Below are 27751 nucleotides of genomic sequence, written 5' to 3'. Positions count from 1 at the left end.
TCCACGCAGAGCTCCAACCTTGCCTCCTCGCCACCTCCATGAAGGGAAATGCTGCCAATGAAATCCCACTTGTTCACTCTAATGTCCCAATGCGGACTATGCCCACGGGTGTGTCCTTGCCCGTCGCCCATAGGGGACTGACTCCATGCTGGATATTCACCCAAGTGCAGCCGCCGTGGCATCCGACCCTGGGGCCACACAGTCCCCTCTCACCCTCCCAGGGTAGCCTACTCACTGGCCCTGGTGTTACCTCTGCTCTACTCGTGGCCTTCTTTGCCCTACTCGTTAACCAACCACCCGGGTCACTTGCATGAAAGCGGCCTGGGCAGGGGTGTTGCTAGGTCTGGAAAAGATCAGGGGCTAAGCTAATGTCGGGACTGGCGGGATTCAGGGCTAGCTATAGCCTTTTGGTTTTAGTCCCTGAGCTTCTATCCAAGGCTACAACCAAAAGACCCGGGGCTATAGCCCCCTCAACCCCCCCCTAGCACCGCCTCTGGGCCTGGGCCTTCTGCTCTGAATTCTTGCCATCTTCACCGTGGAGTTGAAAGTGTCTGTGTGTGCTGCTCTTATACATTCCAGTGCACTGCACTCACTGCTGCTCCTGCCCTGGCTGTGTCATCGCCATCACAGCCCAGGAGTGGTGAAGCTCTCGCCCGCTGTTCGGCGTATTGAAGGAGGCCTCCTGGCTGGCCTTATCTCCCCTGGGGAGCTGCTACAGGTGATGGCACCCCTGGAAAGACACACTAGCTACCATTTCTACCTCTCTTCAAGGATTGCCTTCCCTGTTCTCTCCTATCAACCACTTGCCAGCCCATGCATTGCTATTTGCAAGGGGAAACCGACTATTGTCCTCTACCTATAGAATTCCAAACAACCCCCTTCTCCCCTCTCCCACAGTTTTAAGGCTCTTGGTGCAGTTGCTAGATTAGTAGAGCATTGCAACAAAAAAAAAAGAATACAGAGTAACAAGGACAATTCAAGAACAACATGCAGTAACACATGACCCCTAAATAAAATAAGTATGTGTGACCACCCATACTGGCTTGTTCATGCTTATCTTTTGGTAACAAATACTAAAAAAGAGAAAGTAAATAGTGTTCTAATTGGGTCACATACCATCCATAGTAGAAGCATCCTATTTCAATGTGACAAGGCCTGTAGCATGGGTGAGTCCCTCTCAATAAGGGGTGGAAAAATACTGAGAAGCTCAGAGCCTGTTCTAACTTTGGAGGAGTGAAGAACAGAAACCCAAAGCCCAATGTATTCCCTTCTGACAGAAATTCTGGTGCAGCTGTGACGATCCTTCAGTTGGCGTCACTTCTCCCCATGAGAGAACCCCTCTCCATGAAGCTAGGGAGGCGAGGTCGCTAACCTATAGTCCCCCTAAGGGTGGTAATATGCTGGAGGATCTCATGGAGATGGACTCCTCTCCTGGGGATAAGGACTCGATAGGGAAGCCCAACCCCTTTATAACCCAACCTGGTAGGCTGACGATGGGACCTGAACCCTATGTGTCTAAACTCATGTCTTAAAACCATGTGTTAATGTGGCTCAAACCACCGTCATGGTTTAGGTACGGAAACGAAGAAGCCCTTGAACGCTTCAAGCAACCGGGAAAAACACCAGAACAGCTGTAGACAATTTTCTTTTTTTTTTCTATGTGTTGCAGTCCATTACGAGCTTTTCACATTACAACAAAATATCACACAATATAAATATAAACATTCATTTTAAACATTCATTTTAAAATTCTTCCTACATAAGAAAACATTGAAAAAAAGAGAAATAAAGATCATACAAAAAACAAGCAAATGAAAAAGAGCCAACATAATAAACATATTTACAAATGAGTAGCTCTTCACTTTCACCCCAGATAATTCAAACTGAAATGGCTGCCAAATCTTAATCAGAGCAATGGACCTCATTAAACTGCATCCAGAAAGACAGTGCAACCAAAATACTCCACCCTGTAAATAATGTGGCTGTCTGCAAAAAGCAGATAATATTTCACATAATGCTTCTATAAACCAAGACCGTGACGAAGTGATTCAATGACACCCAAGTCTCTACAAAGACAACCGCCTCTTTCTTCCTGTGTCAGGTGTACTCAAGACCCTTTAACCTCCATAAGAGGGAGTTTTTTTTAACCTCATCAGCATTAACAATCGTCTGGCTCTCAGGCTTGAAAATTGATACATTTATATTTGGGCTTTATGAAAAGGGAAGAATAGTTTAGAATACGTGGACAGTAATGATAACTTTCCAATATGGACATGACCACACACCTTGCCACATTCTAAAGTTTTCCTTTTAAATGAGGCTAGCAATGACTCCAGACCTTCTGACCAATCATGGCACCATGACACTCTAGCAAAGAAGTCTTCATTCAGAGCTATAAACTCTGAGAGAGATCCACTGTTGCCCCTTATTATTCCAGCTCTTATCCGTCCCAACACAGACTCATCACATAGAACTGTTGTATAGAGATTTCCTTTATTCAAGCAGAGGATAGTGCTCACGGCAGTTAAACCCAGCTCAATTCTTATATTGGTGTTCCTTTAGCCAGACCGAAAATGTGACACCAAATGCGTCCCTCCAGCCGATTAGCCCATTGCCCTGATTAACAAACGAGCATTCCAAGCATATGAAATACTTGTTACCAGTTTTTAGCGGTACAGTTTGACTATCCCCATCATACTATAACCGGCACTTGATGGTACAAATTGCTTTATTGAAAGCATTATTGTGCTAGCTTTTGTTTGTCGTTGCTTTAACCCCTATAGTTCATTAGGTTGAGATTCAACCACATATTCTAAATAACAATAATTCTCCAGCATGGGGTCTGGCATGGATTCACATGCTCATGAATATTCCCCGTCGTCAGGCTGGGAATCCTCGGTAAAGAAAAAATCAGTATCAGTTTCGTTTCTGATCTGTCTTTCGTAGTAGTAACCAATCACTGATCTCTGCGTCATACTGACCACAGCCAATGACTGCCCTCTACCTAAGCCCCGCCTCTGGCAGCCATCTTCAGATTTTTAACGCACGTTCAAGTGTTGGGATCCTCGTGCTATTGCTCTCGAGCGTTAGTGCTATTTTTCATGTTTTTTCTCAGAAAAATTTCTCTTTTTTCGGTCAAAAGAGCCTCAAGCTCCACCGTTTCTTCATTCGATCAACGGGGACCCGTGTCGGATTAGTCTACGCCCCTCAAGGGTGAAGATTTCGTCGAGCCACGCTTTTGGAGGACTCCAGAAGTTTCTCAGGCCCATCTCGAACATGGCCCAGGAGAAGGGAAGCTCGACGCCCGGAAAGCTGTTCAGGGTCTGCCCTGGATGCCAGCTTCAGAATGTCTTTAAGGAGGACGAACACTCCCTTTGCCTTTACTGCCTACATGAGGACAAGACGCACGTGGAGAAGGACTGTGCGTTTTGCGGAATTATGTCGGAGCGGACCATGAAGGACCGCCATCAACGTCTCGCCAACTGGCTGGAAGGAAAGAGCCCGTCAGGCGAGAAGAAGAAGAAGAAGTCCGAGCGGTCTTTAAGACCTTTGAGGGCGCCCCGGCGACGGGGGTCCAACAGAAGGCCAAGCACCGCGAGTCCGCTGGCACCGGGAGCGCCGAACGGTCGGGCTCTATGGGTGCCAGGCAGGGCGCATCCTCCCCGGCTCCATCAACCACGAGCCAACGCTCTGGCTCGGGTAAGAGGAAGGCCGAGCACCCGGCGAAACTCCTGGAGAGACCCCAGTCGTGCCCTTAAGGCCCCATCGGAGGGGGAGCGAGGTGGTGACCCTCCCCCCAAGGCGGTGAGCGCACCTAAGGTGGTGAAAGCCTTGATCCATCCGGCCAAGGCCTCTATCGAGACAGTCGCGGCGGCCCTGGCTCAGCCTGTGGAGGCTACACAAGTGGTGGCGACCCCGGGGCCCAGAATCTCCCTGCCACCGCGGAGGGAGTCCTCTTTCGTGCCCATCGACAGGACCCCCGTGAAACCTCCGACGGAGAAGAAAAAGGGGGGGCAGGAGGTAGTCATGGACTCAGCCTCAGCCTCTGAGGAGGAGCTGATCGAAGTCTTAGGCCACGGCTCTGGCTTGGAAGAAGGCCATCCTGTCGGGAGGGACCCCGACGTGGAAGACGACGAGGGCGTCGAGGATGCCGACAGGGCTCCTGATCTCCCGTCGGATCTCCCTCAACCAGTGCCGCAAGACAACTCGGCGGCCATTTTGTTGGCTGTACAGTCCTTATGCTCGGAGTTAAGGACGAGACTGCCGTTACCACCAACGGAGGAACCGCTCCCGACGGGGGACCCGGAGCCAGGCCCTTCTGGGAGCCCTCCCCCTAAGAGAAGAAGGATTCACCCTCCACCTCCTTTTCAGCCATCGCGCCCTGTTCAGCCCTCCTCCCCGTCCACGACACGTGGGGATGATACGGGGACTGACACGGCCGCAACGGGTACAGACGACGAGGTTTACGACGAGGATCTCCCGTCGTCACCTCCCACCCGGGCTTCCCCGCCCGACGAGATTGGATCGTTTCACTCCATGATCACCAGGGCATCCGAGCTTTTCCAGCTCTGCCCGGAAGAGAAGAAGAAGGAAGGTTTCCTTTATCAACGGCGCGAGACCAAGAGGAAGACGGTCCTCGCTGTACCTCTACTAGACGATATTTGGGATGAGGGCCTCGCCCTCCTCAAGAACCCATCCACGACGCCGGCTAGAAGGGATCGGTACGAGAAGAAGTACCGGGTCCCGGACGCGGCCCCCTTGTGCCTTCGGGCACAGCCGACCCCGGACTCGGTCGTCTCCGCGGCGGCCAGGAAGAAAGCGGGGGGGTGCAGCCTCTACATCAACCTCCCCGCCGGACGGCGAGGGAAAGAAATTAGACACGATGGGACGCAGAGTCATCTCGTCAGCAGCGACGACGATTAAGGCGGCCAACGCCTTGGCTATCGTAGCCCGCTACGACAGGGAGTTGTGGTACAAACTGGCCCCCCTGCTGGACTTCCTACCAGACGACAAGAGGGCGGAAGCCCTAGAGATCTTGCAGGAAGGAGAGGTGGCGTCGGACCATGCCATTACGATTGCGACGGACATCGCTGACACTGGATTTTGCCAGTTGGGCAACGGCGTGTGCCTAAGGCGGCGTGGATGGCTCAAGACTACTGACTTCCGTCAGGACGTGCAGACCAGAGTCTTGGACATGCCGTTCGACGGAAACAACCTGTTTGGGAAAACAGTGGACGATTCCCTTCAAGCCATCAAGGCGGACACGGAGACGGCCCGGGCTCTTGGGGTTCTCCAGCAACAGCGGCCGCCCTTTCGGTGCGGCGGAGGCAAACAGGGTGCCTCCAAAGGTTCCAGCGGCGGTTTTTCCACCTACCATCAAGCGGCCCCTTCGTCGTCACAGGAAGCTTACAGGGGACGAGGCAAGTCAGGCGGACCCCGCCGTCGTCGCCAAGGAGGACAAGGCCGCAAAGCCTCGTCGAAGCAGGACTGAACCGGCCGTGGGGTCGGGCCCCCACCGAAGCACCCCGGTGGGAGGCCGGCTGGCGAGCTTCGTCAGCGTGTGGGAGTGCATCTCCACCGACCGGTGGGTGCTGGACGCCCTAGCTCAGGGTCACGCGCTCGAGTTTCTAAAGAGGTGCCCGCGCGTCCCCCCTGTGGCCAGGAAAGAACATCACGTCCCTCAACTTCTCTTGGAGGTAAAGGCGATGCTCAAGAAGGGCGCCATCGAGCTCATCCCAAAGAGGCTTTGGGGCTCCGGAGTTTACTCAAGATACTTCCTCGTGAAGAAGAAGACGGGAGGATGGCGTCCCATCCTGGACCTACGACGACTGAACAAATTCATCAAGGCACAGAAGTTCCGGATGGTCACCCTCCAACACGTCCTGGGTCAACTGGAGGAGGGCGATTTCCTGTCGTCGTTGGATTTGGAGGATGCCTACTTCCATATTCCCATCCTAAAGGGACACCAAACGTTTCTCAGGTTCGTGGTCCAAGGGCGTCACTACCAGTTCAGAGCCCTTCCCTTCGGATTGAGGCCGGCACCCAGGGTGTTCACCAAGTGCCTCGCACCGGTGGCAGCGCAGCCGCGCCGAGAGGGGATCCACGTCTACCCCTACCTGGACGACTGGCTCATCCGAGCAAAGACGAAGGAGCTCGCCGTCGAGCACACGGCAAGGACCGTCCAACTACTCACGGACCTGGGATTCTCCATAAACTACGCCAAGTCCCACCTGGTGCCCACGCAAGACGCTCTGTTTCTGGGAGCGAAGCTCGACACAGTGTCGCTTCTGGCCTCTCCGTCGGAGGAAAGGACGAGGGCCATCTTGGGCAAGGTGCAGCGGATGCTGGTTGCGGATGCAGCCAGGGTGAGGTCCATCAAGTCCCTCCTCGGAATGATGTCTTCTTGCATTTATCTCATCCGCCTGTGCAGGCTCCGGATGCGCCCGTTGCAGGAATTCCTGGACGCGCGCTGGATCCAGACGACGGGCAGCTTCGAGGAGAGGATCACACTCGACGAGAGTTTCCGACGAGCGATCCGGTGGTGGGGCACCCGCGCGCATCTGACGGCAGGCATGGACTTCCAGACCCCCAGCCACCAGGAGACAGTGACCACGGATGCCTCCCTGGAAGGGTGGGGAGCGCACACCGAAAATCTGCATGCGAGAGGCCTTTGGCTTCCGACGGAGAAGTCCCTCCATATCAACGTCCTGGAGCTCCGTGCAGTGTTTTGGGCCCTCAGGTCCTTTCTTCCGTCCCTCAAGGGCAAGGTGGTGAGGATCTTCACCGACAACACCACCACCATGTTCTACATCAGAAAGCAAGGCGGTACCAGATCCCCAGCCCTGTCCAAGGAGGCGCAGGATCTGTGGCATTGGGCCGTCGCCCAAGGGATGTTTCTGGTGCCGTTTCATCTGGCAGGGATAAAAAACACCATCGCCGACTCGCTCAGCAGAGAGCTGCGCTCGTGCCACGAGTGGGAACTACGACAGGATCTAGTGGACCGCCTCTTCCGACGGTGGGGCACACCCCAGATCGATCTGTTCGCGACGGCGACGAACTCCAAGTGCCGGAGGTTCGCCAGCAGGTTTCCCCAGCCGAGGAGCATGGGCGATGCTTTCTGGTTCCCCTGGGAGGGCCTGTTTCTATACGCGTTCCCTCCATTGCCACTGCTGATCCGGCTCATCAACCAGCTCAAGAGGTCACGGTGCAGGATGATCCTCGTCGCATCTGCGTGGCCGAGGCAGATATGGTTCCCGGACCTTCTGGACTTGTCAGCGTCCCCGTCAATCAAGCTGCCAGCGGACGCGGATCTTCTCTCCAGGGAAGGAGGCGCCATCCTCCATCACGACCCGAAGTCGCTGAACTTGCAGGCCTGGCTCCTGCAGCGTTAGAGTTTGGAGGATACGACATACCAGCCGACTTCTTGCAAAGGCCAGGGCTTCCTCAACTCTTAAATGCTATGGACACAAATGGAAGAGGTTCTCTGTCTGGTGCCACGCACAGAAGATTAACCCTCTACGGATTACGGCTCCCCAGGTACTGCCGTACCTTCTGACGCTGGCCAAGGCTGGGCTGGCGCACGCGTCCATCAAGATTCATCTTGCTGCGATCTCCCGATACACCAGAACCACGGGGCGGACATCTTTGTGGTCTCATCGTCTGGTGAAAGAATTCATGAAGGGACTGTTCAGATCGTTCCCGCCGGTGAAGGCTCCGGCCCCGGCGTGGGAGCTCAACGTGGTGCTGACCAAGCTCATGGGACCTCCGTTCGAGCCTCTGCACTCGGCTCCGTTGAAGTTCTTGTCGTGGAAAACAGCGTTTCTTGTGGCCATCACCTCCGCACGAAGAGTGGGAGAGATCCAGGCCCTTTCCTGCAAGCCCCCGTACTTGACTTTTCACGACACGAGGGTAGTGCTCAGGACGCACCCCTCCTTCATGCCCAAGGTGCCGTCGGACTTCCACCTCAACGAACCCTTGGTGTTGCCTGTTTTCTTCCCGTCGCCTTCGTCGCCGGCCGAAAGGACTTTGCACTCGCTGGATGTGGCTAGAGCGCTGAAGTTTTACGTGGACCGCACAAAGTGTTTTCGGAAGATTATACAACTTTTTGTGAACTTTGGACCTGTCAATTAGGGGAAGGCTCTCTCAAAGGCCTCCATTTCCAGATGGCTCTCCGGCTGTATCATGTACTGTCATCGGTTGGCAAACCGACCGCTGCCTGGCTGTCCGAGAGCCCATTCCACCAGAGCGATCGCAGCTACCACGGCGTTCCTATCTGGTGTGCCCTTGCTGGACATCTGCAGGGCTGCTACGTGGAGGTCGACGCACACCTTCATGAAATTTTACTGCGTCGATCGGGATTCCAGGGAAGAGTCCAGGGTCGGCCAAGCAGTGCTGCGCAATCTGTTCGCCTAAGGTGAGCCTGGTGAGGAGGTGAGAATTGCTTAATGTTGAGTTTGATGTAAGGCTTAATGTTGAGCCTTTGCCACCTCCCGTGGTTGTGCATGTGTGTACTGCTATGTATTCTTTATTCATGAGCATGTGAATCCATGCCAGACCCCATGCTGGAGAAGGAACAAGTTACTTACCTGTAACTGTTGTTCTCCGGCATGGGTCTGGCATGGATTCACATGCGAACCCTCCCGCCTACCCCTCTGCGGCTCTTCACTTGGTCATACTGCCACTTCACGTGCTACCAAATCTGAAGATGGCTGCCAGAGGCGGGGCTTAGGTAGAGGGCAGTCATTGGCTGTGGTCAGTATGACGCAGAGATCAGTGATTGGTTACTACTACGAAAGACAGATCAGAAACGAAACTGATACAGATTTTTTCTTTACCAAGGATTCCCAGCCTGACGACGGGGAATATTCATGAGCATGTGAATCCATGCCAGACCCATGCTGGAGAACAACAGTTACAGATAAGTAACTTGTTCCTTACAAACACAATGTAATGTCCTCCTAAAGGTCATAATACTGTGCTTATTGGCTTTTTGCGTCTCCAATCCTCATAAAGCTCATCTTTTCAAAGTTGTTGACCAAGTTATTCTCTTTGGCATATTGAATCAGTATGCAACATAAGTAGTATCGAAGATTGCCAAATCGTCTGTGTATTTCAAGTAAAGGATCCTCAAATTATCCTATTTCTGGGGGAAATGATGGGTATTGGACAATGACTCCCCGACATCTGCTATAAACAAGTTAAACAAAGCCGGGGACAAACATTACCCCTGCTTTACACCCCTTATAATATTAATTGGGGCTGTCAGATCTCCTTTACTATTCAACTTTACACATGCAGAGTTGTTTTCGTGCAGTAGTTGACATGCCGCCAATTGGTCTTTTGGCATCTTGAATTTCTCTAACTTGGTCCACATAGTGCACAGCCAATTGTCTCAAAAGCAGACGCAAAGTCTGCAAATAATACATAAGAGTGTGTGGACGATTTAGGACGGGCTCGTCTTTTTTTTAAACTTAATTTTTATTAGCATTTATAAAAAACACCAGACCTCTTCAATATGACAAACAGTTACAAGTGGACTCCACTTTGAATAGAACCGTCTAGAGCCCCCCTCGCCCTCCTTCCTAACCCCTACCCCTATTCGCCTCCCCCCACCCCTAACACAACTTTTGTTCAATGGTGCAAGTGTCCTCTGTTGTTGTCTCAGGTCCCAAGGTCCTCCTAATGTCCGCATATAGTCCTTATCGCCTCCCATCCGGAGCCCTCCTCCCCTTCTTCCTCATGCCCCTCCCCCCCCCTCCTCCTCATCCCCCTCTTCTTCATTTCGCACCACACACCCATCCCATTAGTCTACTTGGCCACTTTCTTCCAGCCTCCATTTAACCAATAGGGCAGACCACTCCGCATGAAATTCTCCCATCCTATCATTCACTACCGCAGTGAGCTTTTCCACGACCATCATGTTTTGCACTTTCCCTTCCCATATCTCTTTCGTAGGGAGCGTGTCTTTTTTCCACCATTGGGCTACGGCATGATTCTGCAGGCATTTGTACGTAAGTGACAGGGTCTTGAGTTGATTCTTTGGTTTATTGAGAGCCATCGAACGCTCTGTCTAAGCTCTGATATGTGGAATGTTCTCGGGAAGTTAGTTGCAGCTCTGAGCGCATTGTTTTGATATGTTTCCATTTTTTTTTAGGTTGTGTTGGTTAGTGCCTAGATATAAGGCGTTGCAGTAGTCTAATTTAGTTAGTACTAAAGCCCTGGCTAAGGTAAGGCAGTTGTCAGGGATCTATGTGATCACTGAGACCACACATAATTGCGACGGCTGAAAATGGCGACTTTTAAAAAAGATTAAACCCTCTTTGCACCCCATAGATATGCTGGGGCAGACCCCCCCCCCCCGCAGTCCCCCATTCTACTATAATATCCCATACCCCCCACATATACATGTGGTGTAAGGGGGGTTTAAAAGAAAAAAAAAAAGTCGCCATTTTCGGCCGTCGCAATTCTCAGGTCGACATTTTTGTACAATTCCATTGTCAGCGGTCAGAAAAGGTTTGATGAACTTGCAAGTGTAAGCCTTGGTGGAGGCAGTGGGGTTGATGTGTCTAGCTAAGGATAGCTAAGGTTTTGACATCTTTCGAGACCTTGATGTCGTTGCCATCTATGTTGAAGGTGTTAAACTGGTTGTCGAGTTTAAGTCTAGCTTGGGTTCCTACTAGGAGTAGCTCTGTCTTGTCGTCTTTTAGGCAGAGTCCATGTGTCGCCATCCAAGCTTGAATGATGAAGTATATGTCGTTGAGTTGATTGAAGTCTGTTGAGTATTTGCCTGTGATGGGGAGAAGAATTTGAGTGTCGTCGGCGTAGTTTGTGTATGATATACCCATATGGTCTAAGTCGTTGAAAATATAAAAAAGCATTGGGGAGACACAAGAGCCCTGCGGGACCCCACTTGCGACAGCAGCGGGTGGGGAGGTTGCAGTCGGGGCAAATACTCTGGTAGTTCTATTACTGAGGGAGGACAAGTGGTATTGAAAGGTTGGAGGCGAAAACTAGGAGGATTGAAACATTGGAGGAACAGAATATTGGTGCGTGGAATCTGTGAAGTAGTATGAGTAGAAGGGAAGATATGAGCGTGGGTATGACTGAACCAACTTGATTCCAACAGAGTAAGTACAGGGAAAAATGCTAAACCCCCATTAGAACACCAGCAACAGGAAAGAGTAGGGGACAGCCAGTGAGTCCCGGAGGGAGTTTAGATAGCTGGACTTAAGATTATCAACTTTAGATGAAAAACCTACTAGATATTAGGGGTTACCGTTCAGTAGCACTAATTGGAGGTCACCGACACCCTAGGCCGCACAAGAAAACATTCATAAAAAATATTGAACCAACCTCTGGACTCAGACTGGTTCTTGGGCAATCTGTAACACCAGAGAAGTGTCTCCAAATTCTGCTGAAGAGGATCTGGAGTCATGTTTATAAAGAATAAACCCAGCAAAGGTTAATGGGGCGGTGAAGGGTCCAAATGACAAGCAAGGAATTTCACAAATGCTTCAGGCCCCATTCTCCATTTGATGGGTGGAGCAGGTCTTGGGCCCAAAAGCATATCCTTCGGCAATGAAAGAAATCACATATATCAATCCCATTTAATTTGTAAAGTATATCCCTAGGCAGAGTAGTAGTTTCTCAACCTCTTCCCAGAGAAATAGAAAGAAAATAGCTTTAGGACCTTCAAGATATGGAGACAAATACAAGACCGGTCAGGGAAGAGGGGTAGACTGCACCACTAGTGACCCACGGGCTGACCTCACGCTTCATCACACGTCACCCTCCTCAGACTAGAGAAGCTTCTAGATTTACTTCGCCATCTTCCTTAGAATCGCACGAGGAGGAGCCCACAGAATCCGAGAAATACAGTTCTACAGAGGCTGAGAGGATCACAAAGTCATAAGGTAAAAAAAAGACTTGTAACCACAGCTGGACCCATTCCCATAAAATCATGCATGCTGCTGAAGATGATCAATAAAAACAAATATATATGACCTTGTGGTGTGGTGTTGTGCTTTACTGTACGTTCTAAAGTCTGTTTACATGTTGACGATGTTACGGTTATTAACAGAGAAGATGGATTTTTGGAACTAGGGCGTGTTGCTGAGGTGGGCCGCAAGGTGAGAGTGTTTTTTTTTACCCGATTTAAACACCCCGGTCACCGGCATGGGGGCTTTGTGCAAGTCTATATCATCAATTTGTTATCCATGAACTAATTGTAACCGTTTTATACTGGAAGTACCGTTTGTATGGGCCTTGTGAACTATTTTAGGAATGTATTTAGTTGTGTGGGAATGAAGACATACCTTGCTGTAACTTTGCAATGGATTGTGGCTATACAAATAACCCTGGGGAACTGAGCATACAGTCCTTTATCCACATGTAACACTGATGTGCTCATAAAATGATTTTGATTACCATGACCTTTAGGAGATGGAGGAAAAGGGGAATTATGGGGTTGGGTTGGGTTGAAATTAATTTGAATTATGAAAGGGCCGGTGTTCTGAGTTGTCCTTTTGATAGGGGCGATAAAAAACAGGGACTATTACTTTCATTGTCCTTCCAAACATTACAACTTCTCGACTTAATAATTATCTACAAAAGAAAGAAATTTGTCAAATCAAAGTTGCGTGTTCATGGATGAACCACAAACAAGGCTGACTATGTATAACAATTGACAATTCTGGTTGCTTGTCGTTCTATGCCCCTGTTACAGGGACAGAGGGCATGGGCATAATAACCATGTTTCATGGTCAGGCCACAGACCAAACTAACTGGGGCGGACCGAACAGTGAGGACCATGTATATAAATGGGCAACTTTGTTTATCACACCATGGACAACTGACGGTTGCCTGTCTACTTATACCCCTCTTTCATGGGCAGAGACCATGGTAGTAAAAACCGTGTTTCATGGATGTACCAAGGACAAAATTACAATTGACAAAAATCAGAGACAGGAAAAAGGCGACCATGAATATGCATAGACTGTTTATCCATGATACCATGGACGAACAAAGAATGGGGCAATGGAGGAGCCGTTCAAGCCCCCCAATGCTCCCGAAGGGAATCAAGCAGTGGGTGAAGTGAAGAGGGAGACGGATGCGCTGTACAGAGAGGAACCCACATATTTGCTAAAAAGAAGCATGCCTCCTAAATCTGGTGGAACAGGAGCTAAAGTCGTTTTCAGGAGAAGCCCCAATGCAGTCAAGTTAATGGGAGATGTGAACCTTGTAAATTACAAGCAAGCAATTTTCCAAATGCTTTAGACCCCCCTAAAAGCTGAAAGCAGTGCAAGCCCTGGCATGGTTCCTGAACCAGAGCAAAAAGTGAATCCTTCTGCAATGATCACAGCATTCAAATACCCAAGCTTTACGTGCAAACACTGACAAGAACAGATATCATTCACCACCATGACACGCCTGCCTGACCCAAAAATCGTGAACACATTTTTTATAACCTTGGACGGCGTGGTCGTGACCAGGAACAAATAAAGCTTGTTGAATTACACACCACATCTGAGATTAAATGACATCAAAGCAAGCACACATATGTGGAGGAGATAGGACAAGAAGCAGCTCCACAAATCATATCTCTCATTTCTCCACCTACTCTGTCCACAACAGTATAAAAAGACACACAAAGCGCCAGCTGTGTGGTTGTTAGCACGGTTTTCTAGAGGCCGAGTAGGGAGACCTTGGTTGGAGAAGGAGACGACACATTAGCTCGTCAGAATCTGTGTGGGCAGACTTCAGAAAGCAACCTAGAGACAGAAGAGACTGGAGGAGGTAGCCGTGCAAAAGATCTGGTAACAATATCGTAGAGTGGTAAGCCTGCTACAAAAAACCTAGACGGAGTGACTGGCATAGGGCAGGCCCTTAGAAAAGCATACCAGGATAAGCCACCCATGGGATCAAGCCCAAAATATGGTGGCAACTGCAAGGACACCAGCCCAAGCTTAAGAATCCTGCATATTCTTGAGAACCAGCGTAGGGTAGAAGGACCTACCAGTAATTCAACTGGAGGGGGCAGATACCTACTTGCACAGCTGACAACTCTTAAAACGAGGGGAGCGTGGTTTTTCTGAGCTAACACAGCTGAGAGAACCCCTACGGCAAAAAGAGTGAAATATTGGACTTGCCGAGGTAGCAGATGCAAGGCCATCTCATTGTTCAGGGAGCAATTTAAGGGCAAGGCAAAGACACAGATAAAAACGAAGACCTCAAATGAAGCGTGGATCAAAACAAAGCCATGGTTAAACAAGTGTGTTTGGGCACTATTCACTACTCCGAAACTGACATTGCCTCAGGACCTTTGGATTTGGATTAGGGGATTGTATTTTGCTTTCAAGACATTAGGCCCTTGAAGAACAGGATTACACTTGATTTTCCTTACCTGACACGTTTTATTATAGGAACTCCCTATTTTATGTTGTCTGTATGCCCCTAGGTCGAGTAGGAATTCATCTTAACCTCCCCCTTTCTGGAAAACCTGAGGAGAGGAAATATGTGCTCTTCAAGTCTGGAAGATCAAGCTAATCCGAGACAGGATGAAGGAAAAGGACGACTGGTGCTGTTTATTTTGTGTTGTGCTGGTCCCTAAGTAATGGATCCGTCAGGAAAGACTTCTAGAGCTGGAAAAGACAGTGGGTCTGATTCACAGAAGCGTTTTATAATGGCACAATCCCATAGGAAAACATTCTGTGAATCAGGCCCATAGTGTTTCTCTCCTGATTGCATCATTGCTGGGGAATGCTTTTTCGTTTGGCTTTTTCAACTTCTATGACTAAGGCGCAAAATAAGATTTTTAAGTTAGAGTATTTTAATTCCAGTTTAATTTGTGAGTAAATTGATATTTAGGGAATAAAAAGGAAATTCCTGTTCTGAATGGGGGTGTTTAGGTGGGATGGGTGCAATTCTAAATTCGATCCTCCTTTGCAATCCACCCTCCTTGTATGCAATGAAAAGAATGCTCTTATAAGGAATTCATAAAACTGGAGCTTCTTCCTTTGGAGCTGTTTGGATTGAAGCAGGGTTCAAGCTTCCATGTGTTGTTTCCTGTTTTATATGTTAGACCCTATTAATTCTTTTGGTAGTATTTCCTGTTTTTAGGAAATGGCTGTCATGCTGCTTATTTAAAAGTCTCCCTGTTACCCAACCCTTTACTTCGGTTGAATAATATTTGCTGAATAATCTTAGTTAATCCGTTCCCTTTTAACCCGAGGTGTTTGATATTATTAATTTTTGGGCTAGGAAGGTTGGGATAGGGCTAGAAGTTTGACTTCGTTTCTGGATTTTTCAGAACGGTTGTTCTACATCTACACATCTGGGACAACAGGAATGCCAAAGGCTGCCATCGTGGTCCACAGCAGGTAAATTCTTGGTCAACATCTGAGCCCCGTTTTCCCACCCTGTTCATGTCAGGTGCTGCTAATTTAATTGAACTGTCATGCATTTTTGCACTGATTCAGTCTCTGCACTGCTTTATCTCCGCTAGGTATTACCGCATTGCTGCCTTTGGTTATCATGGGTACAGACTGAAGTCTTCAGATGTCATATACAACTGTCTTCCTCTTTACCACTCTGCAGGTAAGTGCCGAAACCCTTTGCATGTGTGAAGGAGGGGTTGCTTATATTATAAGCTCTGTCACATTTTACCATCTTTTTGTATAGTGACATTTCCAAAAGGACACATGATACATGAGTTGTGTCCATTATTATTCAGTAGGTCGGGGCCTCTTGTACCATAACAGCCTATACTATCTTACTCAGGGACTAGCACACGCACATAGCACACTACTGGGGGTGCATAAAGCTGCTCTTATGACCCATCCATTAGCATTTCTCAATTATATTCTTCACATTTACCTTCGCTGTTTCCCACTCTTCCTTTCCCCGATTCTTTCTCCAGGTAACATCATGGGTGTTGGGCAATGTGTGCTGTATGGACTCACTGTGGTGATCAGGAAAAAGTTTTCTGCCAGTCGATTTTGGGATGATTGTGTGAAGTACAACTGTACAGTAAGTACACATTTTGTCTGCTCTGCACAACCCAACAAGCAAGATGTGGCATGCTAAGGCTACAGAAATACACAAAAAGAGGTAATGGCTGGAAGGTTTGGAATTAATCCTGACCTCTGGCATTGCTCTGGGCAACCCTCCAGTCCATCGTTATTCGCCTGCCAAGCCATTACAAAAGGGGAAAGACCATATGCAAATCAGGCTTGGCTCCACCCCAAAAAGAGCAGTCCAGCCCAAACTGCTTGGGCACATCTCTTCTGCACGAGACCACAAGCATCACCACTCATCACTTTTCTTGTTTCAAGGCTACAGAAATGTCTACTCTCGATGCATGATCGCAGCTGAATTCCCCATATGCCAGTTTGAGGAAAAAGGTGTGCGTACCATGTTTCCTCTAGAGTGCCAGATAAGATCCCAATGCTTTTTACTTTAACACTTGTGACTAAGTCACAGTGCAAACAGTACATCCAGCCGCCGGTCCGTCTGAGAGTAGGACTGTCAGCACCAGACCTGAACTATTTCTGTACCTCATAAGAGAGCAACTAGTTGGGCACCAACAGGTCACAAAGAAACAGGCTATGCAGGACTACATCTCCCAAGATGCATCAGCTTTAGAAATTCAAAACCCGGAACAGTTTCTGGAATGTTTTCAGGACATTCGGAAAAGATATGCTATCGGGAAACACTAGCACATCCAGAGAAAACCCTTTATCAACAGGTGCAGATCCTCGAAGGAAAAACCCTAACTCACTCCAAACCCCACTCATAGCAGTAATGACTTTGAAGGAGAGCAGTATTCTCCCTCCCTAACAGCAGCATTTAAAATGAAAAATACTTCCTTTCCCTCCCTAAATCAAAGCGATTTTGCATAGGTAGAAAATGATTAGAAGCTGGCTTGTCCTTTGTAATGGCCTATCAACCCCAAAAACTCTCAAAACGAACTTCTGTGCAGGGGGGGGCAGCCAGAAGGCAAGGCATAGCAGCAGTCAAACACCAGCCCCTGTAGGGTGTAAGGAAGGCATGGTTATCAGAAGCACAACATACACAAGGAGTATAATCCAAGGGTGTTTATTAAACCGTATAAGGGTGAGCAAAATGCCTAATCTAAGCCTAAATCTAAAATGGGCGCAAGCTCCAACCATGTCCTAGTGGTGTTGTGTCAAGACAAAATGACCTATATTAAAGAACCTGTTACCATATCCTTATGCCATATAACAAAAGGGTGTGGGACAATGATATGTATAACAAAAGAGTGTCTTGCAAACTGAAATGTCCAAAAGGGTTTCCATAGTTCAGGACTGCTGAACTAGTGTACTCCCTTCCCCCACGTTACATCACGGGACAAGGCGGAACAGTGGCATGACTGTGAGCATCACTTGAGTCTATAAGCATCAGGAAGAAGTTTCTTTAGAAAAGGCAGGATTGCTCGAATCAATGTGTTTTGCTTGGCATCACAAGACATTCCCAAGCTCTCACTGTGCGAGATTCCCCTCTTTCCCAGCTTCCTCGTGATACCCCCTTCATTGGGTTCACCTTCATCTTTATACTGCTGTTCAGTCACTTTAACAAAACGCAGGATTCACTTTCCCTTGCTTTCACTTGGCATCCCTCTGTCAAACCTTGTCACCCATAGAGGGCAGGGTGGCAGAGAGTATTTGGAGGGCAACAGGTGCACCCTCTGACAAACTGGCCTGCCGCCTGCTCCAAAGGCAGTACAGACACTCCTTGCCAAGAAGAGAGCTCACATCCAAGCCCGCATCTATACTGCATCTAACAACTCGGCTGAATTCTTCAAAATCTGGAAGGAGCTGGCCAATCCTGCTGCAGCCTCTACCTCTCCTGTTCCCTCCCAAGCCCTCTGTAGAGCTTTGGCTTCTCATTTCATCACTAAGACTCAGGACATCCTGTCCACCCGCTCTTCCTCATCTTCCACCTCCTCCACTCCTGGCATTCTTGTGGCCGATCTATGAAATTCTCTTCAAAACAGGTTCTTCCCTGTTCCCCCAGAACCATCAGGGACCACATCGGCATCCTTGCTCCAACCTTGGCCGATTTCTGCAATCACTCTTTTGCCACTGGGACCTTCCCCCTCTCCCTGAAGCACTCCCTTGTGCCGATCCTTCCTCTCTGGCTAACTATTGCCGATCTCCATCGCTCCTTTCTTGGGCAAACTCTTGGAAAAGCTGCCTATCTCCCAGCTTAACCTTCATACTGAATCTGTTGGTTGTTTCCATGACCATCAGTCTGGCTTCAGAGCGGCCAGAAGCACGGAAACGGCTCTCCTGAACATCCATGAAGGCATGCTCTCCAACCTTGATTGTAACCATCCTTTCCTCATTCTCCTCGATCTTTCTTCTGCTTTCGACACAGTTAACCATACCATCCTGCTCAAGTGCTTCCTTGATGACCAGGGTATCACTCATCAGGCCCTGGCCTGGTTGAAGTCTTTTCTCACTGACTGACCCACTCAGGTCCAACTGGGGTCGTTCCTCTCTACTATCTCTGCTATCTCTCTCTCTACCTGTGGTGTTCCAGAGGGGTCTAACCTCTCTCCCTGGTTGTTCAACGAAGTCCTGGCACCTCTTTCCCACTGCATCGCTGCTCTTTGCTCCAACTTTTTTTATACGGATAACACCCAGCTCCCTTTCAGGCGCCCCTCGGCCGTCTCTACTCCTTCTCTTATTCCTGACTGTCTGTATGCAATTCAGGAGTGGTGTGCCGCCAATGATCTCTGCCTTAATGCCAGTAAGACAGAGATCCTCCTCATCGGAACACCAGCTACCTCCTTTCTTCTCTCTCTCTCTCTCTCTCTCTCTCTCTCTCTCTCTCTCTCGCTCTGGCTGCCCACTGTGGGTCCTCTTCCTGCTCCTACCTGTGAGGCTAAGAACCTTCTCTCCTGACATCTCTGATGTCTCTAAGAAGTCAAACTATCAGCTGCACCCCTGCAGAGGTATTCTTCCTTTGCTCTCTTTCCCCCAGAAGCTCACTGTCTCCAGAGCTCTGGTCCTTTCAAGGCTGGACTACTGCAACAGCCTCTTTCTAAATCTTCCTGCCTCACTCTCCGTCCTCTACAACTTATCCAGAACAGGACTGCGACACTTGTCCTTGGCCTCAAGCCCAGGGATCGTATCTCTCCAGCTCTGAAATCTCTTCATTGCCTCCCAGTAGCAGCAAGGATCAAGTGCAAGACCCTCTGCATTGTATACAAGGCTTTCTGGGGCCTGGGGCCCCACTACCTCCATCTTTCTCTCTTCCTAAGTATCTCCCTTCTCAATTTCTCCGCTCATCCACCACCAACTCTCTGAGGGTCAGTCTCTTTTCCAAGCAGAGAGTTGGGGGGAGGGTGGTAGATCTCTTTCTTCGGCTGGGGCCTCCCCCTGGAACAGCTTTCCTGTCTCTCTCAAACTTGACCAGGACCATCTCCAGTTCCTGGAAGCAAATCAAGACCCTCCTCTTCACTTCCGCTTTCTCTCTTCCTCTCCCCTACTGATGACCTGTCTGTTCCACGCACTGGTCACCTGGCCACCCTATGAACTTGGGCCCAGGTCCCTGCCTGTCCAGTTGCACCTAGCACTGCCTCTTGGCTCCCCCAGCACTTGTGGTGGGTACCTCTCTCTGCACTTATGAGCCACCCGTTGGCTGCACTTTCTAATTACCTGCATTGAGCCACCCGCTGCACTTCTCCATCCCCCTCTTTTGCCCTTCTCCCCTTCCCCTTTCCTGCGTTTGCGCAATTTGAATGACACAAGGCCTAGTAAGATTGTTGTTTTGTCCACCCTCTGTTTCCCCCTCCTTGTTTTGTCGCGCCTAGAAACACTTGTGTAGAGGCACTTTATAAATGCCATATCATAATATCATATCATTATAGCCTTCAAACCACAATGCAGGATCCTCTCCTTCTCCCTCTCCCTCTCCCTCTCTCTCTTTCTCTCTCTCTCTCTCTCTCTCTCTCTCTCTCTCTCTCTCTCTCTCCCCTTAGTTGGCCTCTCCTAATGCCTTCTGTTATTTGCAGTCTTTCCAATTATCTTACTTTCAATCAAACAGTTTCACTCTGGGTGCAGAGCCTTTCGAGATGGTAATATTCTATTACCGGACCACTCCGTTATCCTTAGCGTATGTCAGTCTTAAACACATTCGCAATGTTGTAGGCTTCCATTGCGGTTTTCATGACACGCACAGCTTCTGCATTCATCGTTCTGGTTGCAATGTACTTTTGCTTGGGGTTTCAGGAAACCCTGCGAGCCTCATCGAACTCTTTGGTATCTTTCACTCGATAATGCCAAGTGTCTCACAGTTCACTCACTGGTAGCGCTCGATACCTATCGTCCAGCGTTTCCTTGAAGCCAAGGCTATCGGCACAGAACTGCTCGCCTCCTCCCAACTCAGTTGTTCACCCGAAGGAGGGGCCGCCTTCACCTTGTGCATTAGCAAGGAGGTTTCCTTTGAAAAGTCTGTGTGACCTTCACTCTGCAGCTGGCTGGACCATGGCCCTTCTCTTGCCTCTTGGTCCCTTCTGCTCTGCTTCGAGTGTCGCTCCGATTTCATGGGATCTGTTCTCCTGCCGCTTTGTTGGTTCTGCTCCACTTGCTAGCCTTTCTCGCCTTGCCTCTCAGGTGCTCTCATGCTCCGCCTTTTATTCCAGTGGGGATAAGGAACAGGATTCAGTGCCTGACTCTGCCTGACCCTGATATTGGGACATGTCGAACAGACTGGTTGTGTGTGAGTCTGTCTTTCTCTGAAGCGCTTTGTCCGTGCAGCAGTGTGTGTGTGTGTGTGTGTGTGTGTGTAGAAAGTGGGGGGCGGATAAGGTTCCTAGATAGTAAATAGAATGAGGATGTTCTACAGGGAAATGGGTGTAGGGATACTGCGTCTCTCCGCCGGGTGCCCCACTCCCCATGGACCCCCCCATCCAGGTGATCCTGCCGCACTGGTCCACCCCCGGGGTCTGGATCCAATAACGATGGCTGTGCCACGGCCACCTGGTTGACCGATCCCAAGGGACTAGTCAGTGAGACACCCTTTGGTTTCTCAAAGGGAAACAAACTCGAATAAATCCAAAAGGCTGGCAAGCCCACACCACATGTGCCAAAGACTCATAAAATCACACTCTTCCTAGGTCAGGGCCACAGAAATATCCTATGGGAAAAGCACGATGAATGACACATTACCAGAATTGCTCCCTTAACTTAAACTAGTTCTGAATCAATTAACGTCCACTCTTCTGAAAGGTTAGGTCGCCAGACACCCAATTTCCTTTGTTCCAAGTCTCTAGGAGCAGACACTTCAAAGTACCAAAAAATTATACCACTCTGCCAACACAAAAGCATACATGCCAACTACACCTCTGCAACAACATGCAAAGGATGTCCACTCTAACCTTGCCTTTGAAAAAGGACTGCATCATCTGTCCTTGCTAATGCTACCAGCTTGTACACTCATAGGTAGTTCTTGCATAGTTCTGCAGATGTAATATTCTGTGTTTGCCTTGTCTCTGATTGGCCATTTTTGACCTTCCTTAGATCATTCAGTACATCGGAGAGATTTGCAGGTACCTCCTGAACCAGCCAGTGCGGGAGGCAGAGGCAAAGCACCAAGTGCGTCTGGCAATTGGCAATGGATTGAGACCCACGATATGGGAAGAGTTCACCCACCGCTTCCGGATCAAGCAGATCGGCGAGTTCTACGGCGCCACAGAGTGTAACTGCAGTATCGCCAACCTGGATGGCAAGGTGCCAAGGCAGCGTGCGCATGGCGAATGTGTGCTGGTGGGAGCAAAGGGACTGAGCAAGAGTGGGCCTTTCATCTCCACCTCTCACTCCTAGGACGAGAGAGAGGAGGAGTTTGAGGCTCATTATTGCTGTGGCACGTAGCCTCATAGATTGGTACCCCTGTGGTTCAGTATGTGGTGTCGAAATGCAATTTATGGAACAGAGCTCTTGGTTCTCACTGAAAAAATCTCTTTTTCTTCCAGGTGGGAGCCTGTGGATTTAACAGCCGCATTTTGCCAAATATTTATCCCATTCGCCTAGTTAAGGTGAATGAGGATACCATGGAGCTGATTCGCGACTCCAACGGACTCTGTGTTCGCTGTCAACCTGGTGAGTGCTGGGACTCGCGCAACCACAGCCCCTTCCTCAGATTCAGCAGCACTGAGTAGTAGATATGCTTACTATAAAGCCAGCACATCCTGATGGTGCATCGGCCAAACAGGCACTAGCCATGGTTTCAGCTCAGGAATCATCCATGGCCAATATCAAAGCTAGCTTAGTGCTGTTGGGCAGCACTTGGGGTTGCTAATTTGCTAATTTGGGGTAATGACTAAAAACAAGTGTGTATCCAGTATGCTCTGTAATCAAGACTCCGATGATGCCGCGCAGTTCCCGTGCAGCATGTCTATGATGCATGTTTGGGGTGCAGTGAGGCTGCTATCCCTGAGATCAGTGGTGGTTGGTTTGAAGGGACAGTCGTCAGTCTTTATCTGAATGATTTTTGAAGTGCAGGCCTCCGAGCGATGGTAGACGGTTTAGTAGAGGCGGCTTTTAAAGCTTTTCACAGGTGCAGTAAGGAGATGGGGCGATGCCGTATTGTGGCCTTTGGGAAGTACAGTGACTGGTTGTTAATCGACAAGTGCTGAAAGTCTTAGTGACTGGTATACAGATCAGTCCATGCAAGCAATAATGGCTATGTACTGGAGGCAGACAGTGGGAGGTTTATTGATGGATTGTGACAAGCAGCTATTCATTTATGACTGGTACTTGCAGGCATTGAGATCCTGCAATGACGGTTTGCCAAAGGCATTTTATGGAAAATGTGGAAGACCGCTTGGGACCGGCCTATTTGGAAGATTTCATTACTGGGTTCTGGAATCAGCCTTTGTGAATTTCAAGGACTGGGCTTTCAGGCAGCCAATGGAAGCTAGAATGGAGTTTTACATTGAGCCATTGGGGATAGTAGCATATCTCTGCCACAGGGAGCAGTTGTGATGTGTAATGGCCTGTTTGTTGTAGTCTATGTATGCTGTATGTTGAAAATGCTTATTGAGGGACACCCAATTAGTGCAACAAATAGTGACTTGAAGCGGCTGTGGGAAGTGGTTGGCTTATTTATTTAAATGTTTGTATAGCGCACACTACAAAATACATTGTTTCAAGGCCAAGGATGATTGAAATGCAGCAATAGCATATGCAAAAACAAATTTTAGGAACGAGGTGCAATCTAATGGAAGTTCATTAGGGAGGTTGAATGGGCTGTCTAATGCCAATTCATCAGGGTGGAGTGAATGGGCAATCTAATGGAATTTCATCAGGGCGGTTAAATGGTCAAGTGTTAACTGAGAGGTGTGACTAGGATGAAATGATTGTTCCAAAGAGTTCATGCTTCGGTTGTGTCCCAAATGAAACCAAGGGTGTGACTTTAATGGAGATGGTCACAGAAGAGCCAAGTACAGTGCGTGGGAGGGGTGTTTTTAGTAGGTGTTAGGGACCTAGTAGACGCATTTCTATTTTTCCACCATTGAGTTGCCTGGATGTGGTTATGCTCTCTAAACAGGTCCTGGTAGAGCTTGTCATCGCTGGTGATTTGTGGATAGATTTGTACATTCTTTCCCTAGAAATGTAGTTTAATGTGCTGGTTGAAGAGTAGTGGTTTCATGTAAATATGAAATGAAGCCGATGATAATATAATGGAGCCCTGAGTCACTATATGGGGGATGGGGGATGAGGGAGAATGGTGAAGTTAAGTCCCATAGCCTGGCTGATTGCTGGTTTGTTAGCATGTCTTGAAAGCAACCCAAGGTTTTTCCAGATACGTCAGCAGCCAGCTTTAACCATTTCCAGAGGTACAAGTGGTGGACAGTGTTTAAGGCAGCCAATGGATTTTATATTTATTTATTACATTTGTTATACGCACAAACCCGGGGGTATCATGGCGTAGCTTACAGTAAGCTTAAATCTCTGGTTACAGTGAAAAAATAGTTACTTTTCATGCATATGTTGGGGTTAGATAGGTAAATCAACATCATGGGTTACACTATTGAGAGTCTAGTTACAGGTATAAACAGATATATTCACGGTAAACATGAGTAAAGTTGTAGGGTCAGAGTTGCCAGGTTCGTTAGGTTGGAATGCCTACCACAAAATTTGTATTTGTTGAAGAGCTAAGTATTTAACAACTTTTTAAATCTCTGGTGAGAAGGCTCGTTTCTGGTGTGCATGGGGGGTGTATGGGGAGCGATTTCTAGATTTTGGGCGCCATCACCGGGAAACTGCTTGCCCCTGTCCTTAAGAATTTGAGTCGAGGAACAAGGAGTTGGGTACTCTTTTTGGATCTAAATGTTCTTGTGGCCTTATTATGGGTAATGGCATTGTTGAGGTAGATGGGTGCTGTCTTGGTGAGACATTTGTGGGTAATACAGAGAGTTTTAAAGACAATTCTTAATTTAACGGGTATCCAGTGTGCTTCCCTCCTGGTCTTGGATATATGGTCAGATTTTTTTATTCTAAGGTCTGCTCGCAGTGCTTTATTTTGCAATAGTTGGAGTTTGGCCAGATTAGTGTTAGGAGAACCAAGCAGTTATATGTTGCAGTAGTCTAGTTTAGACAAAATGAGGGCATGGGCCAGTGTGATACAGTTTTGTGGAGTCTGAAATTGACGACTTAATATAATGAGCTTGGCCGTGTATGAGGTGGCTGAGGCGAGGGCATTCACCTGCTTAGTCGTTGTTAGGTTAGTATCTAAGATGACGCCCAGCGTTTTTACCTGCTTGAGGGCTACTATGGGTGTTCCATCGATCGTGATGAATGAATAGTCGGGGTGGAGAGACTTGATTTTGGCGGGGATCACAATATGAGAATTTATGTTTTTTTCATCGTTGAGACATAGACTGTTGTAGCTATCCAGTTTTGGATGATGCCATATATCTTATTTACAGTGATTGTGTCTTGACAGGATCAGTGACGATAAGCATAGCGAGAGCACCATCATGTGCTGCAGATAGAATGCCATCCAAGATGTTAACCAGTGCAGATTTGGTGCTGCGTCAGATACAGGATTAGTTAGGTTTTAGGTTGAGAATTCCTTGGGAAGGTCCCGGAGTACAGGTTTTCAATCTTTCTTCAGTTGAATTGGGAAGAGATTTCTTTTGAAGTGGAACAAGATGCTGGAGTGCATTCGATATTTGGTGTTGATGAGTTCTGGGTCCGGACACGTGTGCAGATGGAGAGGTTGAAAAGCTGGATTGCAGAGCTGCCAATTATGTTGAGGCAGTGACCCTTGATATAAGGAGCTTTGACAAATATGCATTCAAGGGCGCTGCATAGATTAGTGAGTTCTTTGGCATTGATTGTGGCAATAGCATCATCTATACGTTACAGTTGTAGACTGATGATGGCGTTCGCTTATAGGAATAAGGAGACATGCAGGTCAGAGGTAGCGAAGATATCTAGGAACGTTCTTGAAGGTTGAAGCGGTAGTCAAGGATGATGTTAATGCGTGTGGTAGGGGTCCAATCTGGTTGCAAAGGACAGCAAAAGAGTTGGAGGTAAAGGCTTATTTCAAGATACAGTTGGGGGGCAGGTTGGCTTAGGGTGGCACTTTAGCAAGTTTGATAAAGTTGTGTGGGTTCATTCTTTTGCCAATTTGGATGACCTCAAAATGTGCTGTTCAGTGCGTGTAGGTAAAATACAGGAGGGGGGGGGGAGTAGCGTAGGAGGATTTGAGGACCTGCCCCATGTATTCTTTGATTGTTTGGAAAGCTGCATCGATGAGATGCAGCAGGAACTGATATGAATCTGTAGTTCTACCATCCCTGACAGTTTGCTGCCATTCTTTCTTCAGGAGAACCAGGTCTGCTGGTGGGTCGAATCAATCAGCAGGATCCACTGCGACGTTTTGATGGCTACGTGAATCAGACTGCCACCAATAAGAAGATAGCGTTTAATGTTTTTCATAAAGGAGATAGCGCCTATTTGTCAGGTAATTGTTTAAAGGGGTTTCCATATTCTGGCGTATGCTGCATGCATTCACGGACCTGAATGGGGCAAACACCTCTTAATGCGTCAAAAGCAATCTCCTACTAGGCCCTGTGATGAACCTGTGGATGGCGTCCCTTCTCCCTTAGGTGGAGACCTTTCCCACTGGGCCAGGTCGGTGCGTAAACAGTATAATAGCCCTGGGGGTGGTGAACTGGAGGAGGATTACTTGGGAGAGGAAGCCCCTTTTGGTATTAGGGAACAGCCATTCCAGAGAACACGGTATGCCACTGCTTTATCACAGCCGCTCTCTTTTCCCAGTTTAACTGTCCTTCCCTCTGTCTAACTAGTGCCAATATATTCCATATAGTTCCAATGCAAGTACTGTAAAGAAGATGACCACTCCAGTGAACCCGAAGATCACTCCAGTGAACCCGAGTGAACGGTCTAGTCTTTCACAGCATTTGATTTGTCAAAGGGAATACAAAATAGCAGAGGTAAAACAAGATGGCTAGAGCCATACTCTGAGGAGGAAACCTGGGAGACGCCGATCCCACGAGCATAGAAGCTCAGGACAAGACGCTGTGCAGGCAAATGGGAGCATGAAGGTAGTCCAGGACGGAGGAGCTACCTCGATGGCTGCCCAAGAAAACCTCTCGGCGTTCCGCAGAATTTGGAGCTGCTGGAAGCCTGAACCTCAGCTCAAGAAGGAATCCGCGAGTGGCAGAGCCACCGCTGACGAGCAGAAATACCCGAACGCGGGTGGAGACGGAAAGCACCGCCCAAGAAAGGAGGAGCGACCGGTAGAGCCCCCACAGACCCAAGACAACACCTGAAGGCTACCGGAGCCTCACAGCTGAGCCCAGCCACTAAGAAGACGCAAACCACGCAAACAGGTATGCATGCAGACCGAGATGTGCTAGAGGTCCAGGAGGAATTAGGGAACAACTACTTAGTGGAAAATAAAAGGGACTGGGTCCATGGGAACCACTGAGAAAGAATGAAACAAGTATATGATTGGCAGGAGAGTAAACCAAGCATGGACCCAGACCATGTACTTTCTTGAATACTCTTCACTTTACTTTTAGGCCTTCATATGGGTGCGAGTCCCAGACTTGCGATGATGAATTATACCATCTTGGTGTACTCACCTGCAAAGTGTACGGTTCTTTCTTGTTTATCTCTTTTGGTTTCAGGGTGCCATACCCTCTTATTCTCTGGCTGTCATACGGGTGCAGGTCTTAGACTCGCAGTGCAGAATCATAATAGCTTGGTTTACTCTCCTGCTAAGCATGTATGTCCTTCTGGACTGTCTGTTTCTCTCTGGTTCCCGGACCCTCTTATGCTCTGGCTCTCATATGGTTGCAGGTCCCAGACTCGCAATAATGTTTCTAGCCCGCTTGGTTTACTCTTTGGAAAGAAACGTTTGTTTGTTTGAATACATCAGACCCACGGCGACAAGAGACTTTTTGGTAGAAAAGAGACTTAACCACCGGATGCCCTGATTGCTGACAGCGGAACTGGAAGCTCATGCTGGGAAAGCTCAAGCGTGTGCTGTGCTCCAAAATCCCACCATGTCCCATGCTGAAAACGTGGGGAAGGGAGGTCTTAAGTACTGCATCCTGACTTACCATTTGTGAACACTTCCTTCTTTCTTAAAGAACATTATCTCACACTTCTTTTTGAATTTAGCGTAAGGATTAGCAATAGGTTTTACTTAGTATAGACCCTTTTATTTGATACAACGCCACTAGGAC

At 48.5% G+C, this 27751-nt stretch overlaps 1 protein-coding gene across 2 annotated transcripts in view; it reads left to right on the top strand.

Moving 5' to 3' along the window:
* Positions 1 to 27751, top strand: part of SLC27A1 (solute carrier family 27 member 1) — a 256989-nt gene that overhangs the window by 157366 nt on the left and 71872 nt on the right. For both annotated transcript variants that reach the window (XM_069604011.1, XM_069604010.1), the window contains exons 5-10: positions 15308 to 15377; positions 15503 to 15594; positions 15917 to 16026; positions 21546 to 21755; positions 21998 to 22124; positions 25861 to 25998. In XM_069604011.1, the coding sequence (XP_069460112.1) occupies positions 15308 to 15377; positions 15503 to 15594; positions 15917 to 16026; positions 21546 to 21755; positions 21998 to 22124; positions 25861 to 25998 (747 nt within the window). The remainder of the gene's footprint in view (positions 1 to 15307; positions 15378 to 15502; positions 15595 to 15916; positions 16027 to 21545; positions 21756 to 21997; positions 22125 to 25860; positions 25999 to 27751) is intronic.

The sequence above is a fragment of the Ambystoma mexicanum genome, chromosome 3q (genome assembly GCF_040938575.1).
Source record: "Ambystoma mexicanum isolate Mex_15411 chromosome 3q, UKY_AmexF1_1, whole genome shotgun sequence".
Lineage (NCBI taxonomy): Eukaryota > Metazoa > Chordata > Amphibia > Caudata > Ambystomatidae > Ambystoma > Ambystoma mexicanum.
This window is presented reverse-complemented; position numbering and strand designations above follow the sequence as displayed.